This window comes from Natrix helvetica (assembly GCF_964273705.1).
Source record: "Natrix helvetica genome assembly, chromosome: 3".
In the NCBI taxonomy this organism is placed as follows: domain Eukaryota; kingdom Metazoa; phylum Chordata; class Lepidosauria; order Squamata; family Natricidae; genus Natrix; species Natrix helvetica.
Genome location: NC_138549.1, coordinates 25,385,799 through 25,407,579, shown reverse-complemented (window position 1 = coordinate 25,407,579; position 21,781 = coordinate 25,385,799). Strand labels below are relative to the sequence as shown.

The following is a 21,781-nucleotide window of genomic DNA, read 5'->3' as shown; positions in this document are numbered from 1 at the left end:
GGTCATTAGGGCAGAGAACCAGTTGTTAAATTATTTGAATCCCACCACTGAATGTAAGTAACATAATGTTATCTCGGTGTGAACAGAATGACCTTGAAGGTCAAGATGATTTCACTTCCTTGAGAGGTTAGGAAATAATGTATGTGTGAATCCCAGGCCACCATGGAAAGTTTAAAATTCAAGATGGCTGTAGTGATCACACAACTGGATACAAGCCTCTTGTGTATATGTTATTAAAAAAGGCACAGCTTCAATGTGGGGGAAGTCATCTCTGTTTTGATTTCTTAGATTCTAATCCTTCCTCCCAGTTGGCCCTGATACGAACTTATACAACCACATGAGATCCTGATCCACCCAGCCTCGTTATTGTCTATTTTGATCAGCTACCTCCGGTAGACATATTTTCCCCCAAACTATTATTGGCATGGATGGACTTGAACAGGGAACTCAATTTATACAGCACAGTCACATTGCTGCTAACTGATCTTTTGAACAATCATTGATGTTGGCAAAAAAACCCTATTTTCCCGCTTACCCTTACAAACGGACTGGTTGCAAATGAAGCTGGGTTATCCACTTCTGTAAATGCTGGAGGCCCTGTGCCCATAATTTGCCAGCGGGCATATAGAACAGTGGCTCCTCCAGATAACAAAAAAGTAATTCTGAAAAGAAGTCCTTTTCTAAACACCACTAGGCTCTATGAAGAAAAGGGAAATGATAATTATTTTTACAAAGGAGGTTGTTAACTGCTTTTTACTCTTAAAAATAGAAACAGAGCAGGTAAGTATGCATAGACTGGGTAAGAATGAGAAAAGTTAACTGGCTCTGGTTAGAAACAATTGTAACAGCCATTAAAACAATCAAGACTGTGGGAGAATAGCAATAACACTTAGAGTTATATATGACTTCACAGTGCTTCACAGCTCTCTCTGAGTGGTTTACAAATGTCAGCATATTTTTCTCCAACAATCTGAGTCCTCATTTTACTGACCTCGGAAGGATGGAAGGATGAGTCAACCTTGAGCAGGTCAGGATCAAAGATATAATAACAATCATCTTGCATGCTCCCCGTGGGATCCCTAAGGTTTTTGGACAAATCATGGTTTAAGTGCTTTCCAGAAAGCTAGAGGCATAAATGTTTTGGATCATGGCTCAAATTAAATTCCATAGCTGTATAAGAATAACGAAGTTTGGGAAGCATCTATCATGATATATTTTGCTATAAAAGATATTGAAATACAGTTCCTCATTGTAGAAACATCCATGTCAGTGTTACTTGCTGGTTGAATTTATGTTGGTGTCATTTGATTTTATTGATCTGTACCTTTATGCACTGGCTTGATTGTATAAAATGTCATTAAAAACAAGCATTCTGTTTTATAGCACTGTCCCACAATAGGGAAACTTAAGAAACAATTCTATAAATTTCAATGCTTAACTATTTCACAAGCTTAATAACAAAATAAAAACTTCCACTTTCACTGAAATCAACAGGGAAGACATTTAGAAGGAAATTTGGTGGAAATATTTGTTAGCTTGCTAAAGGTTTTTTAAATAATTAAACATTATCTTCTATATGTATCAATACACTCATTTCAGATATGTCAATGTGAATGTATACAAACTCTATATAGTATTGCCATTGCTTTAACTGTTCATAATTTGAAAAAAAGTATATTTTTACACTTTTGATAGATATTAAAAATATTTATAGCTGTCATGTAACAGAATTCAATAGTAGCCTGGAACGGTATTTAATTTTTTTTATTTGACAGAGAATATTAATAGTGTTTAGTATTTGACATTAATAGCATTTTATAATATTTTGAATTTGTTAGATGACATGCAATCCTTTATGACATCTGGCAGTTATCTGATACTACTATTCACTGTGTTTGATAACTGAGAAAACAAATTAAACAAGGAAGAAAGCCAATATTACAGTTGACAGTCAGGTTTCAAAAGCTGTGGACAGATGTCACATTAAAGCTTTGATATGATACTTAATTTGGTGTTTTTTAAAAAACATTCAGCCATATATAATGTTTAATTTTTTAAAAACTGTTTATTAAACTTGCCCCCTATTGGTCATGCAATATTATTGAAGTGTGAGGTAAAATAAAATATGCAATGCTGTCAGATCTCTTGGTGAGAATACAAGTCACTTAAGTGAGATGGCAATGTAGAAATTTGATGACTCCCACAGGAGCAACAGAATAATTTTTGCAGATAAATCTCTCTTACGCTGACTTCCTCTACTATTACTTTCCAGAAGTTTTGGATTTCAGTTGTGAACCTTAATATCCAATCTATGTGCACACTTATGGAAAACCATGCTCCTTGCGTTATATGTCATGCCTAACTGAACAGATACCTTTAATATGCAGAAACTTCTCAGCTATAATGAAATATCCAAAGAAATCTATTCTGAGCATTGGTGTATCCATTCTATTCCTAAATTTAACATTCTGATTCCAAGTATCATTTTATTTGGAGGTAAACTCCACTGAAATAAATGGAAACCATGTGCTAAAAGCAAGATTAGGATAGGCAAGAGACTTAAGTAACTTAGTTGAACAGGAGAGAGAGAGAGAGAGAGAGTGAGTTTTGTCTAAAAACAAAGGTACTTACCTCTACTGACTTGTCCTTATGAAGTATCTTCAAAACAACTTCCAAAATATTGAGCCTGTTGATCACGACAGCATCAAACAGAGCATTTAAACCCTAAAAATAGAGAACCAAGTAATAAGAAAGAGAGAAAGAACCTCTGTGTATGTATGTGTGTGAGTGAGAAAATATAAAACTAGGGATAAAAAGAAAATCTGGACAAAGAATGGAACTTTTGAAATATACAGTATTTCTTATCTATGAACATTTCACAGTACATTTATTAACCGTTTTTCTGGTAAACATTTTTGAGAAACATTCTCCAAACTAATATAAATTATGTTTTATGATTTAAATTATTTGTATGCTTGTGTGTCTCTGTGCGTGAGATTATCCAAAAATAAAATCAATTTTATTTAGTGGTGTTTAGCATTGGGTAAATATGCAGCCTTATTCTCAGCAGTATAAAGTTGTACAAAAAAAAAAGTCCAATCCCTCTATCTATAATCAGCAATGTCCTGTTGAATTTAGTGGGACTTACTTTCAGATGACACAGGAGAGAACTGTAGTCTTAATTATGAGATGTTGAACATAAAGAGAAAGTGGTAAATAAAAACCCGCAACTTGTGTAGCAAATTGAAACTGATATTCAAGAAGAATCTCTTTTTTTTCAGTATTAAGGGCTCGCAACATAGCTGATAATCCAATTAAACTCTATTTATGTCTCTAAAAACTCTGAGCTCTGCTACATAATATGGGCATATTCCCCATTTTGCAGGAAAATCATCTTATACATTTGTCTTGAGGCATTTAACAAATCCCAAACATATTTCTGTTTACAAGTGTGGCTTATTTCAATCCGTTAGCAAAAGAGTTTGATCCTAGTTTAATCTAAATTTGGATAAACAAAGGACAATTTCCCAAATCTGCAGATAATCTAAAAGGCTTGACTGCTGTCACATAAAAAGCCTTCACTCTCTTCAAAAGTCTATAGCGTCATCATTAGTAAATAACTATTTAGCAATGGGGGTCAGGAGGTTAGTTGAGCCCATGAGGGGATGCTGATTTACTGTGGATTGGTATTGTGCTCAGTTGCCATTGCGCGTTTACGATATTGTTATTTTACACTGTGTGTTTTTTAAACTCTATTTTAGCTGCATAGAGTTGCTATTTTAAATTGATTAAAATATACAATAAATCCATAATGCTTTGAATAGATCATCTGAACTGCATCAAAATATGAATGCCTTGGATTAACCAGTAAATTGCTGATTTTGAATTTTGGAATATTTTATTAGAAAATATTAAATAATGGAAGATTAATACGCACACATGCGCACACATACACATGTAAAACTGATATAGACAAATCCAGTTATTTGTGACTTATAAATCATTGTTTATACTACAGCATACTAATATGGATAACAGAGATATAGGTGCAGAGATATATTTCCTACCAATGTAAGTTTGGTACTTTCTAGGTTACATGATGTTTTACAATTTAATGTTCAACGTCCTAGGAAAAAACATTTTTTTCTCCACGTATCAAAGCTTTCACCTTTTTTGACATGCACTGTTCAAATCTCATAAAATAGGCTTCAATTATTTTTCAAATCATGTCACCCAAATACTTCTTTCTGCAAGGTACAGATCATGAGATGAATGCACTTTTTTGAATCAAATTAATTTGCACTTGAAAATGTCCACAATTTTCCAGAAAACCCAAATCATTGTCAAAATAGCCAAACCATGATTAAATCAAATTATGGCTTAGTGCAGTGTCTGGTCACTCATGACAGCAAGGATAATAATAAATAAGGGGAAGCAGCAATGCACCTTTTAAAAATTTTCAGAGCGAAAGAAAGTTGCTGAAATGGTAAGAAATCCTGAGTGATGTGGATGAGAGAAATAAGATTTGTTGATCATAGTCTCCTTGACCATTTCTTTAATATATAGACAATATATAGAATTTATTTTTCTGACAGTGGAAATACAGGAAATGTGTCTTTGTGTACAACACTCTAGTTACCACTGAACTGAGTTGCCAAGAAATGTTCAAATTACCAGTATTGTAACTCCTTGTTCTTTGCACAGCATCGCCATAGTGCCAAGGAAAACACTCAGCAAAACCCAACTGATGGAGACCTGGGATCCTTCTTTATCTATCAATTTTAAAAGAAAAGACAAGAGAGAGAGAATATATACCAGGGGCGTCAAACTGCGTCACACACTGGCCACGCCCAACTCGTTTAGCGAAGGGGTGGGGAAAGTCACAATACGTCACATGACGACAACGTGCAACGTACATTTTGCAATTTGTGACTGCAAAATATAACTCAACATATATAGCTGTAATTATTTACTGTTAAAATTATGGGTTTTTTTTCTTTGTATTTTCCAAGTGTTTTAAAAAAGCTCTTTCAATGTGTGTTTTTTTTCTTTGAGAGTGTATATGCATCTTTATGATGCTTTTGTTTTATTTTTATCTTTCTATGATTTATTTAAAAGCACTAGAAAAATAAAAAATAACAATATTTTCTTAGTTTTGTACACTAAATGCACCATTACAGATGTCTAAAGGACATGGTTCTCTTGTCATGTGCTTAATATTCTGGACCTAAGCAGACATCATGTTGGCTCATTCTAAAATTTAAAATTTCTTTTAAATAGTCAGCCACTGTCCCTGACTTGGCTACTTCTGCTGAATGGATTTCTAACTTCTGAACTGCCTTCCTAAGCAAATCCCCCTGAACTATCTTCACTTACCACCATCTTAATAAGGAAGGAAGGAAGATAGTGACAATACATTGATCCTAAACCAATATATTAGACCTCAATAGATGTAGATTTAGCTCCTGAAAAATATACTATTGGAGAGTAATTCATATGAAATGCAAGCATTTCTTTTTTCAGATCTTTGCTCCCAGGACCAGCTTGCTTGCTCCACGCTATCACACAGTTTGAAGAAACTGGATGCCCTTATGGCTAAGACTGAAGACACTTTGCTTTTTAAATCCATCGATATCAGTCAATTGATCCAAAAACCTGTAATTTTTTTCATTGCCAGGGTATTCTATAAAAATCAAGATATATGTTGCAGCTTTCAAAACAACAAACGTAGCTTTTGCATCTCAATCTTCGAAAAAGTAAAGCAACAAAAAAAAGTGCCAATTATGACTCCAAAGATACACACATGCCAAGTGTGTTAATCAGTTTAATGAAGCACACATTCTACAACTATGCTGTTTCTCCCACCATGATCTCCTGTCAGAGAATGGAACTCATTTGTGGTTGGCACCTGAACCTACTTTAAACTGGTACACCATATTGTGGGAAGGCATTCTGCCACCCTCAGCAGATGGTCACAAGCTTAATGTATGCCAAAGATTTGCTGCAAGCATTTTGATTCCTGTTCCAAAAGATACAATGCCCACAAGTGCTTCTGTCATTTTATAGAAGCGAATCTAGCTTATATAATTGGATTATTATTAAAAATGTAAGATTGTGAAATTTACACATTCCCTTTATGTTTCAATGAAGTTGTCCTGAGACAAAGGCCTACAGACAATCCTCAACATATGACCATAATTGAGCCCAGCATTTGTGTGGCTAAATGAAGCATTTGTTACGTGAATTTGGCCCCATTTTGTGACCTTTTGTGCCACAGTTGTTAAGCGAATCATCTCAGCTGTTAAGTTAGAAACACGCTTATTAAATGAATCTGTATTTCCCCATTTGCTTGTAGGAAGGTCACAAAAGGTGATCACATGACCCTCGGACACTGCAACCATCATAAATATGAATCAGTTGCCAAGCGTCTGAATTTTGATCATGTGACGATGGGGTATTGTAAGTGAAAAACATTCATAAGTCACTTTTTTCAGTGCTGTTGTAACTTTGAAACAGTCGCTAAATGAACTATTGTAAGATGAGGACTACCTGTATTTAGATTGCAAGCTCAGCTGAACATCCATACCTGAAGCCTCTTACTATGTTGAACGTCTGTAACTTGCACTATAAGTAGACTTCAAAACTGGTAGTCTTCAATTTACAACCATCAACAAAGAGAACCATTCAAAGCTACAACTACAATGAAAACAGGAACTTACAAATGCTGCAGCCTCCCCAGTGACAGGATCTAAATTCAGTTGCTTGGCAACTGGCATGTACTTATGACAGTTGCAACGTCCCCATTTGCAACCTTCCTGGCTGGCTTCTACAAGCAAAGTCCATGGGAGAAGCCGAATACGCTTAACGACCTGTTGATTCCCTTTAATGATTACATTGATCCGAATCGGGACAAAAAGGTCATAAAATTGGATGCACCTCATTGAACCACCATCTTGTTTTAAGATCAAGTCTTAATTGTGACTGTACGTTGAGAACGACCTGTACTGTATTTGTGGTTGTTTTTAAAAAAAGAGTTAGATTTTTTAAAAAAATCTCTTTTTAATCATTTTTTAAAATCTTCCTGGCTTGACGATAGGGTAACCAGAAAGAGAGCGAACACACACAAGGACCACTCTGATCTTTACCAGTGTGGTTAAGGATCACGTTAAACAAATGGGATCATTCATGTATCACTTCGATTTTTCATTCCATTTTAACGTCATTTTATAATACTATTTTTTTTTGAAGACGTTACCATTTGGGCCATGTGATAACAACAATGAAAAAGAACGAAAGAAAACCCCGCAGCTATTTTCTTCATCATTAGCAAGCACTATAGATTGGAAGTTTGTTTGGGTAGCCTAGTTCCTCTTGATGAAAATAATGCGGCATTCTCTCTCTCCCCCCCCCCCCCCCGCACACTTTGGAACCACAAAACTGAAGCAAGTATCTTCTTCCCTCTGTTTGAAAAGGGGTGTGGGGGGGAAAGGGCAGCATTATTTCTGATTGCTAGAGGGAGCTATCACAGTCACAGCTTCCTCTGCTAGCATCAGTGTTAAAACGCTGCTGGCTTTGTCTTTTGTTTGAGCTTTTGCACAGGTGAGGGAAAGAGGGAGTGGGAAGAAGCTGAGGAAGACATCAAAGGCTGGTTTGGTCCAGTTTCAGCATTGACACTAACTACAGCTGAAGTCTAATTGTCGTGTGAAAAACTGGAAAGAAGAGACTGGGAGGCCCACCTTCTTCCAAATAATAAAAGAGGTAGCCAACATCCTAGCGCAGGGGTGTCAAACTCTATTTCATTGAGGACCGCATCAGGGTTGTGTTTGACCTCAGGGCCTGGAGTGGGCATGGCCTGGGGGAGGTCACTTGTGTCGGGAGCGTCTGTGACGGCACAAGTGGTCTCCCAGCGAAAATGGGCTCCCGGGCTCTGTTTTCAGCTGCAATGGCCTCCTGCCGCCCTCTGCCAGTGAAAACAGAACTTGGGGGACGGACGGACGTGTGCAGCCCCCTTGAGCTCCATTTTCACTGGCAGAGGGTGGCAGGAGGCTGCCACAGCTGAAAATGGAGCCTGGGAGGGCTTTGCGCGGCCCTCCCAAGCTCCATTTTAGCTGATAGAGGCACCACGGACCAATCCTTTGCCGTTTCTAAGGTGGCCCCACAGGCCAGATCTAAGCACCCCGGGTCTTTAGTTTGACATCCCTGACCTAGGGATTCCTGTCTCTCCCAGCACCAAGTCTGAACCCAACGTTTATTTTCTAAGCAAGGAGATGAGTCAGAAAACACAGAAGCAGCCTAAGACATCTTAACCAAATGTTTGTACACAATAGCATGCATGCTACTGATTTTATGTATGGAAGTCCAAAGTAGGCTTGGCAATTTTAAGACTTGTGGACTTCAACTCCCAGAATTCCCCAGCCAGTCTTAAAGTTACTAAAATTTGAGTGCCCCTCCCGCGCCCTCCCCCCAGTCTAAAGGCATGTCCACACAGTATTCCTAGAATTAACTAGCTTTTTAAAAACAATATCAGCATGGAAAAGTGGTTGGTTTTGTCTATGTTTGGAAACTAAGCAGGTTTCAACCTGTTTAACATCTGTTGAAACTCCAGGATTGTATGCTAGACTAGAAATTAAAAACAATCAACATCCAGAAGAAAGAAATGGTAAAATATTTCCACGAGCTTGCTCAAAAAATGGCACCGTGACAGTTACAAGGAGTGTAAATTGCCACAAAGGTGAAAACAAAGCATAACAGATGCTTTCTCCAAAGGAAATGTTTTAATTGCAGAAGAAAAATCACCTGTAGTTTCCATGCATAATAGTGCAATTTTTTTTAATGATTCCTTCTTGCTCAAATGATTCTTTCAATCAGTCATTGGGTTGCTAATTAAATTACTATTAATGCACGTGAGTTGGGAATGGAGGTGAGATAGACAAAGCGACATGTTGGATATGCTGATTTCTGAAAAGAAACCATTCTCTAATCTTCAAACCCAGGCATTATGTTCATGTTTATCATTAAATGGCATAGCCTACTGAAAAATATTCAGGAGGAAAGTACTTACTCTCTTTAAAGGCCTTGCAGTAGCCAAGAAAAGATAACAGAAAGAATAGGGCACACAAGAGATCAGCTCTTCCAACGATCCCTGCAATCTTAAAAAGAAAAGGAAAAAGAGTTCAGAGTTAGTGAATAAGCCACTTCACTTCCTGTGGCCTACCGGGTGCGCTTCAAGGTGCTGGTTACCACCTTCAAAGCGCTCCATGGCACAGGGCCTAGTTACCTGCGGGATCGCGTCCTGCCCCATACATCCCTGCGACCCGTCCGCTCACACAGAGAGGGACTACTCCGGGTGCCGTCCTCCAGAGAGTGCCAGAGGGCGGCGCCCAGGAGTAGGGCCTTCTCTGTAGTGGGCCCCACCCTTTGGAATGACCTCCCCCCAGACATCAGGACAACAACCGACCTTCGCTCCTTTCGTATGAAGCTGAAAACCTACCTGTTTCGACTAGCTGACCTGGCATAATACTACAACCTCTCCAGCCCAGGGCATTTTTAATTGGTAATTTTAGTTTTAAGGGTTAATTTCACTGGGGTTTTAACTTTTTTAGGTATTGTAACTTATTTATTTATTTTTACCTCCTCTGTACGCTATATAATACTTTTGTACGTCGCCCCGAGTCCCTGTGGGGAGAGGGGGCGACTAATAAGTTCAAGTAATAAATAAATAAATAAATTTAGCAACAGTCATTTAAATTACAAGCAGTCCTCGATTTATGACAGTTAATTTAGTGATTATTTAAAGTTACAAAGACACTTAACAACTGTGACCCTAAGTACGATTCAACTATTCTCATAAGAAATAGAGGGAAGATACAACAATTTGCGAAATCCAAGGACTCCTGCAACTATGAAACACTTTGGGGCTCCATGTTAAATTTCATATAAGAGATCTATGCCTCTTCCTCACAAATATGCACTGAAGTGTGAGGTGTATAACATTTTTATGGAAAGCGCCCATTTCATCCGTTTGTTATTAATGAAAGATGGGTAATAACTATCCCAATATTAGAGAAGCCTCACAATTTCAACATTAAATATTTTTTTCATTTGATTACCCTCAGCAAATGCCTGCAAGAAACCTATCTATTATTTTCAAACTTGTGTGAATGTGTATCTTTGTGTGTACATAATAAAAACAATAAGCATATCTTTTTTATAATAGTTTCTCAAGAGTGATTACACATTGTAATATAGGTACTCCTTGATTTACAACAGTTGATTTGGTGATCGTTACAATGGCACTTAAAAAAGTACTTATGTTTTTCACAGTTATGAACATTGCTGTGTGTCAAGGCAAATTCAATGGGGAAACCAGATTCACATTAACAACTGGGTTACTAACTTATCAACTGCAGTGATTCACTTAACAACTGTGGCAAGAGAGGTTATAAAATGGGGCAAAACTCACTTAACAAATGTCTCACTTAGCAACATAAATTTTGGTCAGAAGCTGAGGACTACCTGTAGATTTTGAAAACCAAACTGAGATTCACAGAATAAAAGGGCTAGAACAGGGGTGTCAAACTGGATTTCTTCGAGGGCCAGACCAGCATTGCAGTCCTCCTCCGGGAGTCAGCTGGGGGGAGGAAGGAGATGGGATGGAAATAGCAAAGGACCAGCCCGTGGTGCCTCTGGCAGCCCAAACTGGGTGCTGGAGGGCCTTGCGTGGTTCTCCGTGCCCCGTTTTGGCCAGAAAAGTGCTGCAGGAAGCTGTCCAGGCCAAAAATGAAATGCAGGGGGCTCACACAGCCCCTCTGCACCCCGTTTTGCTGGCAAAGTCCTGCAGAACTTTCTCCTAGCAAAATGCTCTCATTGATCTCCCCAATTATGGACACACCATGCAGTCTTTATTCCAACCAAGATACACTTTAAAAATAAATAATTATATAAATTATTGCCATCTTTTGAAACCCCAAATCTCTCTGAGGGATTAGTAATACACCAGAGATGTCAATGCAAAGGACACACAAGCAAAGAGAAGTTGCAACATAAAATCAGGTATGTTGTATACAGATACACAAAAAAGGAGTGCATAACAGACAGGTAACTTGCAAGAATACAAAAGATTAGATGATGGAACCCTAACATTTCTGAGCACTTCTTAACACCTGAGTCATTAGGTACTTACACATTCAGTGTGCACAGGATGTACAGCAAACAGCAAAGCCGCTAGGAAGGAGGATTTGGGGACAAAGTTGAGCCTTCTTCCTTTATTGGTGTAGTGCAGCCCACCCAATAATATTGAGAAGACATCAACAATTAAGACAGAAATAATACAATGGAGTATTATATTGATGATATGAAAGCCCAATGGGTGGAAGCCTCCAGCTAAAAGGTAATTAATCCTATACAAGGGAAGACAAAAAGAAAATAGTGAAGTTAAATACAGGAACAAATGAAATTAGAATATGTTAAAATAATCCAAAAGAGTGCTTTAGGTGTATGCAGAGAGATGGCAGTGCTCGTGTAACGTAGTATAGAGGAGACGTTAAAGGGAAGTGACAAACAGGAATGCAAAAGACAGACATTTGGCCTAGCAACTAGCATTCCCTGTTTCTGAAGCATCAACAATAGGAAATAGGCTCTTTTCAACCTAGCAATAATAGATCCTTTTTTAGAGTTTTGGTCCTTTCTTCTTTGTCAAGTGTCTTCTCCTTTTCTTTTGGTCTTCCCCAACCAGAGACTCAACCTGAGTTCCAGGACAGTTTCCAAACCTCTGTTAGTACCAGGGCAACATTAAAATAGTAGCAATCAAGAAGAATGATTTTGAAGCCAACTGAATGTGTAAATGGTACACCATGTGTCCTGCATGCCAAAGCTCCGAAGTTTAATCCTTGGCAACTCCAAGTAGGGGTGGAAACCTTGCACCCATCCAATATATAGCAATATGGCACATTGAGTGGAAATGCCACTTTATTTGTTTGTTTGTTTGTTTGTTTATAAATAAATAAATAGTCTTTCCCTGTTATATGCTTACATTGGAATTTATCCAGGGGTGGGTTCCTGCCGCCATTACTACCGGTTCGGCACCCAAAAATGTTTGTGCGCGCGCACACATGCTTCGCTCGTGCGTGTGCGCATTTGCACTTAAAACAGTCTGTGCATGCGCATAGCATTTAAAAAGGAATACAATTTACATTTTTTTTCAATGAAGATTGTTATGCGCACATGGAGAACAGAAAATCAAGATGGCGCTGCCAAGGATAAAACCGGTATGGTCACATGTCCGCCGGAGTTACTACCTATTCAGCCGAACTGTACTGTACTGGTAGGAACCCACCTCTGGATTTACCCCACTAACACCAGTCCATGGGCTTGAGAAGGAAAGCTGGAGATTACACACTTCTTCCTCAAGAGGTTCTGAGAATGTGGATGTGACAGCAAGTGTACAATAGTGGACCATATATTTCACAATGGCAGCCTTCCAGCCAAGAGAACAAGGCAAACACCAATGAAACTGCACGTTGTGTTAAAATGTTGTTAATATGGTTTATGGAAGCAAGCACAGCATACGTTCAGGGTTCTTAGTGATCTAGAAGTGAGGCCCACATTTTACTTATGAGATGTTTCCAACTGTCTGTAACAGGAGAAGTCATTCTATACAAAGATGTTCATGGTTAAGAAACCCAAAATAATGGTCACATAATATAATCCACCAACAGATAATGCATCGAGATGGGAAAATCAATCTATATTTACAATACTAAATGACACTTTATTTCACTAAATAGACAGCATCTCAATGAATTTTATCCCCATTAATGACCCCGACCCCACAAAAAAAGAAAGCAATCTTAAGGTAGCCTAAAATGTCTCACCTGAAAGTCAATACAGTAAGCGGTCGGTAAGATTTGTGGCTTGTATTGCTACTGAGTTTATTCCCCCAAAAATCATGATGCCACAGATCACCAAGTGGGGTATCAGCCCTTAGATCCTGAAAGAAATGAGGCCCAAATTTAGGTGATCGTCATGGCTCAGAATCTGAGCTCTAAAGCTGTAAATCAAAAGAATTGTTCAGCTGAGATTGTGCCGAGATTGTGTATATAACCCTTTAGAATGCTCAAGCCCTATTTTGGGGCTGGAACGGTAGACTCTGAAACTTGTTGAATGACAAAAAGAGATTCTGCTAAGTGAGCAATTGCAGTCTTATTTCAATGTCTGTAAAACTTTTCGATAAGGTGGGGTAAAACACATTTGTATGTAATTGACAGGAAAAAAAATAATGTGAAATAACAACCAATTTCGTTGTATTTATTTTGTACAATGACAATAAAGACTATACTGTACACAACACCAGGCAAGGAAGCCAGGAGCATTCCAACTTAAGAGAGCTGTATCCATGTAATAGATCTCAAGCAAGATAGCAGATTGACTGATTATGAGCCATCAAATTATTTTTGACTTTTAGAGACCAATCAATCAGAATAGAGCTGGAAGGAGGTCTTCTAGTACAACCCCTAGCTCAAGCAGGAGACCTATGGACCTGATGGCGAATCTATGGCATGCGTGCCTGAAGTGGCAAGTGGAGCCATGTCACCTGGGCCTTGTGGCGTCGCTCATTCCTCTTCTGGATTCATGGCGCGCATGCGCACGTGACTACCAGCTGGCCTTTGTGAGTGCGGCAGTGCCAGAAACCGGAAGACCTGGTCTTCCATTTTCCAGAGTGAGCATGTGTGCCAGTCAGGTGATCGGCGTGTGTGCATGCACAGCAGTAACCGGAAAACTTGCTGGCCGGTGCGCCTGCACGTGTCGGAAACCAGAAGTTCATTTTCTGGCACGCGCCATGCCCCCTGGACAGCTCCTCTTCCTGGTTGCAGTCCAGACGAGCATTCATGTGCGTGCAAAGTGCTCCCTTTTTGGCACTGAGTGCCAAAAAGTTTCACCATCACTGCCGTATATCATTTCAGACAGGTGGCTGCCCAGTCTTTTCTTTAAAAACGACAGCGATGAACCAGACATTGATCCAAGAAATTTTGAGAACATTCAAGCTCTCATCCACTACTGGGGTGATATGAAACCAGCAAGAAAGAATAGTATTGAGCAGCTGAGATGACATATGAGAAAGGTAGAGATTCCATTATGGACAACACATTGCCTTTTTAACAAACACACACACACCCACCCTACAACAGATACCCCACAGCAAGAAGGCCAAGAACTATGTTAGATTTAATTTAATAATAATTTCAATTAAATTATTAAATAAAATCTTTGTGACTAGTTCCTATGCATTTAATTATTTTCTTCTTTTGTACTATTAAAAATGATAATTACCTGGCAACTTTTGCAGGCATTCTGAAAGAGCGTCCAATGTATGCCTGTAATATCTACAGAATAATTAGCAACTGGGAGAAGGATGAAATAAATCAATTTGTTGGAATTCATGTCCTACATTTTAAAGCCTTAAAAAGTCTTCATAATTGTACAGCTCGATCCTAGGCATGTTTAATCAAAGCGAGTCATAATTTAATCAGTACATTTCGCTGAGAGGTAAAGCACACAGAACTGTAATTTCTAGGATTTCTCCCCCATATTAAATACTTCAGAGTTAGCAGGAACATATTAATATATTTGTTCTGCACTAATAGAAACTTTAGCAAAAAAACAGCAAGCTGTCTCATTACATCCATAAGGCAGAATGCAAACAATAAGAAATTATTCATGCATGGTGCCCAAAGTACTACAACACTCAGGAATAATTTATTCTACAGTTTATATCCATGGAGTGTTTTTTTCTTTATCTTTAGTAAATAAGAAAATAAGGCAAAGCAACCCAAAAGTTCAGAAAACGGTTTGAAATGAAATTCTGGCATTAGTACAGTTTGCACTGAACCTCTTGTTACTTTAAATAGAGGAAGGATTTTACTTGGACAAATGGGACAATGACAACCTCTGTAAAAATGCCTCACTTGTGGAGGTCAGTTAGCAAACAAGGTCTAATCCACTCTGTCATTAGATTTCATTTTTAGTTAATGATTGCCTCCATCAGGGCATATTCAATCTTTCTGGGAGTTGATTTGACAGGAAGCCAACCAACAGTCTTACAATGCTTTGGAGACTAAAAATATCCACATTCACGATCCAAAGCTCACTTCAACAGATGGATTCTTTACAGTGTTTCTCAACCTTGGCAACTTTAAAGATGTGTGGACTTCAACTCCCAGAATTCCCCAGCCAACTATGTTTCTTTCCAGTATGTGTGTTAGATCTGCCATCAAACCGCTGTTTCAACCCTTCTTCGCTTCACTTTGATGGCAGCCTGCCATAAACTGTGTGGAGTGGGAATGGGAAGATAGGAAGTGGGGAATGACAGGAACGAGAGGCACTATCCAGAGACAACGGTTGAAAGATCCAAGGTCACAAACCTGGGAATGGAATGAGAAACGCACATCCAAAGAAGCACCATGTGGAACTGTTACCAAAACATCTAATTGGAACCTTATTGGACATCACAAAGATGACCAAGGGGGAAAATTACTAAGGTTGCGCAGGAAATCCTCAAATCTGGCCTTGCTACATTGCAACCACTGGGCTTCAATAAAAATAGATTTTTCACTACAAATGGAGTCGAGGGTCTTTCTTTCCTGAATATCTAAGCTGGGACAGGCCTGATAATGTGTGCATAAAACTGTACTCTTGTTCCTTAGATGGATTCTAGCAGCTGGTAGCTAGAGGTTAGTATACAGCACAGAATTTCAAACATGGGTGTTTTGCAATGTTTGACACTGGATGAGAAGAGAATTTGTCAATGGGGAGGAAAAGAGACTTAAAATATGGCATTTTATAGCACATGGAAATGCCCATACCATATATATGGCTCTGTTGTATGTGTGTATGTTCCAGCATAACTCTGAAACGCCTCTAGCAATTTCAACCAAACTTGGTACACAGATGACTTACTCTCTGGAAACAAATACTGTGGGGATAAGACACCCCTAACACCCCTCGGTGTGTGTGTGTGTGTGTGTGTGTGTGTGTTCCAGCATAACTCTGGAATGACTGGGCCGCTGAAAAGGAAAAGAATGAATTATATCCATAGTGTCAAATCACAGTACTTTTGACAATGATAGTGTGCATTTTGGATTCAAGTACATGTGTGTGTGTGTGTGTGTTCCAGCATAACTCTGGAATGCCTGAGCCGCTGAAATGAAAAGGAATCAATTATATTTATAGTGAATTACTTTGACTTGACACTATAGATATAATTCATTCCTTTTCCAGTCTAATACAGGATTAGGATTAATAAATACCCGGGCAATGCCGGGTTATCAGCTAGTATTTTTATAAGAAAACTCAGAGCATTATCCTGAGGTACACAATATAAGTAGTCCTCAACTTACAATAGTTCATTTAGTGACCATTCAAAGTTAGGATGACACTGGAAAAATTACTCATGACCGTTTTACATACTTTTGACTAATGCAACATCCCCATGGTCATATGATTGAATTTTGTTTTGGCGGGGGAGGGGGTGGTGGCAACTGGTTCATATTTATGACAGTTGCAGTATCCCGGAATCATGTGTTTATGTTTTACAACCTTCAGAGAAGCAAGTCAATGTGGAAGCCAAAGTCACTTAACAACCGTGTTCCTAACTTAACAATTGCAGTGATTCACTTAACTGTGGCAAGGAAGTTCGTAAAATGGGGCAAAACTCACTTAACAAATGTCTCACTCAGCAACAGAAATTTTGGGCTCAACTGTGGTCATAAGTCAAGGACTATCTGTACTTTTTTGTTTGCTGCCTGAGAGAAATGTGCCATGCACTTAAACAGAGACTATGTTCTTGAAATATTTGTTGGATCTTGAGTATGATCTAGGCTGGGCAAGGCTGTCCAAACTTGGGAACTTTAAGACTTGTGGACTTCGGGGAATTCTGAGAGTTGAAGTCCACAAGTCTTTAAAGTTCCCAAGTTTGGACACCCCTGATCTAGGGAGACAGTACTGACACCTGCACAAGTAATGAAGAGCAATTGATTAGTTAGGTTCCTTTCTCTTGCAACCCTTGCTTCAATGCATGTACTTTTAAGTATTTTCAAGATAAGGTTGAACAGGCTAAAGTTAAATCCTTAATAAATAAAACCATTTGACATCAGCCAACAATTTCAGAATATTTATAATAGAATTCCATTTTCAGTCGTTCCCCTCTGTCTAGCGTGTACAATGCCACAACCCGAATCTCATATTATAGGGCGTAGATTGGTTGCTGGAATTTCTCAAACAACCTACCAAGATGTCACTTTGTCAAAGCATGTAAGAATAGGCTTGTGCCAATAAAAAGGACATCAATCCTGCAGCTGATTTACTGCTGCAAAGCTTTCTCCAACCTAACAACCAAGGACTTGGTGTCAAGGGGTCAGGTCTTATGGATTTCCTGTCAGGATTCTTATGCATTGAGTTTGGAAGAAGATTATGCTCCCCTAATAGACCACAGAGTTATATATCTGATCTAACAATGATGTCTTATAGTGCATCTGTCATTACAGACCAGCACGGCTCTCTTTCCCTAGCAGTGGGGTCTTAAAACTTTTACTAATTTTTTCTGTAGCTCTGTAACATGAGGCTTCTGATGCCAGGTAACTGAGTGGAGCCAAGTCTGCTGAAACAACTATTCCTAGTGCCTATCACACCTTCTGCAGTGTATTCTTGCTTTTAAAAATCATCATTCATGTACTCTAGATATATGATGCCAACCAGTTTCTTACTGCAATCTTGAATGGTCCCCAATGTTATAAAATGGACTTTCCACAGTATTAATGGTAGGAAGGAGGACCAATGATGCAAAATGTCTTCTTCCCTCTTCATACATAATAATACTACTATGAGTAATACTACTTCTAGGCAATGCACTACTGTAATTAATACTCGAGCATTCTTTAATGTTGGAGCATCAGAAAAAATATTTATCCGCGGAAATCCAAGTTGTACTCCAATTCATTTTACAATGGCAGGTGGTGGAATGCTACAGTGGTTATGGTCCCTTTATTTGGAAATAAAAGATGTCTATCTTTTACACCTTTACTACGTTCTTCTTATAAATAATAGCAAAACAAAATCAGTAGTTTTGTCTAATAGATGCTGGGCAAATTCCTCCATTGGTTGAGTACTAGCAATGCTCTAGACATATCTTCTCCTGTCGATTCCTTTGTAAACCAGAGGAAGTGGTGGGATCTCCGAGAAGAGAGGGATCGCATGGGCATGATCTGATCCAAGGCCTCAGCCACCCCCTTATTCCAAGTGACAACCAAGGTTCCAGATGGATCATATAGCAGACTAACAGGAAAAACACCCAGCTCCTTCTAAAAGTCATCTGGGTTCATCAGTTTCAAGGACAAACCAATCTAATGGGTTCTCCCTCCCTGCAGTTGATGGTGCCATTAGAGAATCCCATGGAAATCAGGTGGCGATCCGACTATAACAAGGGAGACACCAAGAGTTTGCCCATTTCATGCCACATAGCCACTACTCTGCAGGAACACTTGATCCAAGTATGACCATTGTCCCATGTCAGGTTCTGAATGATCCAGGATAGGCCCATGGTCATCATGTCGGCCATGAACTCCAGAGCAAGCTCAGACCTCACTCCTAGAGAAGGCAGATTGACGTCCCCCAGAACCCTAAGTCTGAGGAACTCAACTACTAGCCCAGAAATGGAGTTAAGGAGTTCAAGTAGGGAGATTACTGTGCAGGTTGGAGGCTGGTACAACAGCTACATTCCAAACTGAACCCTGAGAGCCCATCTTGGTGCAACGCTGTGAGGGACTTACTGGATGACAATAACCACATCCATACCCCTGGCCCAGAGTCTCAGCTGATGCCATATGCCAAACCTCACTCAGAATATTTCTGAAAGAACTAACACTTCTGCTCCTGGACCTAGTCAGATCTCGGTAATACATGCCAGGTCTGCCCTCTCATCAATGATTAAATCGCTGATGAGGGAAACCTTATTACACACCGACCTGGCACTCAGTAGAAGTGGACTGGGCCACTGACGGTCTACAGACAGAATAGAGTTCAAGGAGTGGAATGCAAAACCAGACAATGGTTCCACATTCTCTGAGAGTGGTTTACTCAAGGTCTCCCACCATCCCTACCCATGTATCACCACCAGGAGCTCTAAAACCAAGTCCTTCAAGACGAAGGACTGAGAACCTCCCATTTTCCTCACCAGACATCCTTAGGAGGAAAACTGGGCACTCAAAGGTACTATAGCTTCACCAGCAATCGGTATCATCAGGGTATCCAGTCCCCACCTCACACTAACACACGTTACCACATATTCATACAGATCAACACTCCTAGAAGGCTACCCAGAGGATAAGCAAGGTGACCTCTGTGGGGAAAGGGGGCCCATAACATCCTGCACCTTACTATAGCCTTTACCTGCCCAGCTACCACTCAAATCCCTGAGCCACAATGGCCAACAAAAGCACAAATGTACAGGAAGAGACCAAGCAATGGGGAAGGAAGGATAGTACAGCCTCAATGGAACGCCCCAGCAGTAGCAAAAAAAAAGTGTCCAACAGCAGCACCCACCAAAAACTGCTCCCCAAAAAGCATCTAGCAGCATCCTGCTCCTCTGAAAATACAAAAGAGCCTGCTTCTCTGGAAAACAGACCAGGAGATGGAACCCACTTTTATTTAAAAAAAATGCTGCCAGATCCAGAAGGCAACACTAAACACAGTTTGCAAAATGTGCCTGCAAAAACACTGCATAACACCATAAACTGGGCAGTGTGGTAAAAGAGTAAGCATGGCTATTCTCCAGAATGCTCTGCTCTAGTCTAATCCACCCTGCTTCCAACCTCCATTCTGAACAGTCCTCTCCTTCCAAGAAAGTGCTTTCACCAATCAATGCACAAGCATCTACAAACACTCGTGAGGACAGCCCAATAGCCCCCTCTCTTTCCGCCATCTTAACCGAAAACTGGTTACGTCTGGGTCCTGACTATGAAGTCTAACCCATCTTAGAATCATTTTTAATAGGTCTTGATTCCGATGTGCCAAAAAAACCCCACTACTTCCATATGCAACAACAGCTGGCTTACCAGTTCAGCCACATGTGGCTTCAGCTTTCCTGGATTTTGTGGCGCCTTGCTTCCTTGTGACGTGAGGTGATAGAAATGCTTAGAGCGACAATGGAAACTGGCATACGGATAACTGTGGAGCAGGAGATCCGACAGCCACATCACCTTGGCATTCAATCTCGGCTGACAATTTTTATATCGTATCAGAACACTTAAAACATATGCTCGAGAAGCAGTTGTGTGAATCTGACTTAACAAAAAACAAACAAGTCACAGGAGGCCAAGAATCCTGGGAACGCATTCGTCTAAAACTGTGCTCTTATTACAGGGAGTCTATCATGAAAAAAAAAACCATATATCCTGTTTTCCTTTCAGCTTGATTTAGCACATATTCATTAGACAAATTATGTGCATATGATTCTGTTGGATCAGAATCTCCACACTTGATTTTCAACAGCAGTCTTTGCGTTGCAGGCTGTAACATTTGGCAAAAGGCACATTGTTCTAATTAACACATGTTCCGAGAGAGGCACTCTGCCTCAAATGCTTTATTTGATCAAATGTTTGCCTTTCTACACGCACCAAAGATAAATCATTGCTCCATGTTTTAAAACAAGACAAAACAGAGAGATGTTTATGTGAGCTAGAAAGCCTCTGGAAGACTGTTTGAACTCCATGAAATTCAGCGACAGCTGGCATCACAATGCAGAGATTGCCCTGTGGGGATAAACATTGGCTGCTGTCGAAGAGAAAAGAACAAGGGCTAATTTGCTGGTGGAGAAATCAAGATGGCTGAGGCAACTTTCAGGGTCCAAGCAGACAAGCTGCTGTTTCTGGGCTCCTCGAGGAAAGGAAGCTACACAGGTGGTCCTTTTTTAATCACCCCAAGCAAATACGATGAAAAAGCCAGTAGAAGTTGGAAGTTGCGGTCATGTGAGGTCCTCACTCAAGGACTGTGCAGTCCTTGATTAAAAATGGCAACCGGGACTTCTAGAACTGCTGTCCCTAAATGGCATGGTTATGTGGTTTTTTTTTTCTCTTTTTAATTTGCAACCATGTCCATTAACAATTGTTAATGTTAATGTCAAATATCTTTATTACAGTCATTGACCAGGCATTAAAGGAGGTCTACCTATAGCTCATCAAACTGAACAGGGTTTTTCCTTCATCCCCAAAGTGACTTAGGAAGGATATATTGGCTAAATGAAATCAATGGCAGTTCCAAACTTTAGGGGGGATTGGATTGGTGGTCAGAGAAGGAAGTCAGAGGTGGACAGATTTCATTCAGCCAGTATTTTCAGAATACTTGGATGGTTGAATCAAATAATCCCTTCAAAAATATTCAAATGGGTTGTTACTGTAATGAGGAGCAGCAGCCAAGGATGTTTGTGTGTGTGTGTGTGTGTGTGTGTGTGCAAACATGGCCACTGTGACTTTAAAACTGAAGCTCCAATGTACATAGAAAGAAGACAACGTTTTGAACATGTGGCCATGACCACTATCTCAACTTTTGACTCCTCCCCCAAAGATGACCCCGGGTAGCAGCTGTAAAGCAGGGAGCCCAGGAATTGTTAGTGGATTATTTGCAAAAAGATGGACCTCAGAAGGTGCCCGTCCTAAAATTAATTGCTGGAATAAATTATTTAAACCACTTTTTCCCCTCCTACTTTGTGAAAAGGCAATGCCTTTTTCATAAA

The 21,781-nt window shown here is 39.6% G+C and overlaps 1 protein-coding gene across 2 annotated transcripts in view; it reads right to left on the bottom strand.

The window, feature by feature from the left end:
* TMTC4 (transmembrane O-mannosyltransferase targeting cadherins 4) overlaps positions 1-21,781 on the bottom strand; it is a 52,919-nt gene that overhangs the window by 20,412 nt on the left and 10,726 nt on the right. The window contains exons 3-8 of one of the 2 annotated variants that reach the window (XM_081946411.1): positions 12,873-12,988; positions 11,183-11,399; positions 9,062-9,149; positions 4,675-4,772; positions 2,632-2,724; positions 536-697 (exon numbers count right to left, since the gene is read on the bottom strand). In XM_081946411.1, the coding sequence (XP_081802537.1) occupies positions 536-697; positions 2,632-2,724; positions 4,675-4,772; positions 9,062-9,149; positions 11,183-11,399; positions 12,873-12,988 (774 nt within the window). The remainder of the gene's footprint in view (positions 1-535; positions 698-2,631; positions 2,725-4,674; positions 4,773-9,061; positions 9,150-11,182; positions 11,400-12,872; positions 12,989-21,781) is intronic. The other variant, XM_081946412.1, reaches the window with a different exon arrangement.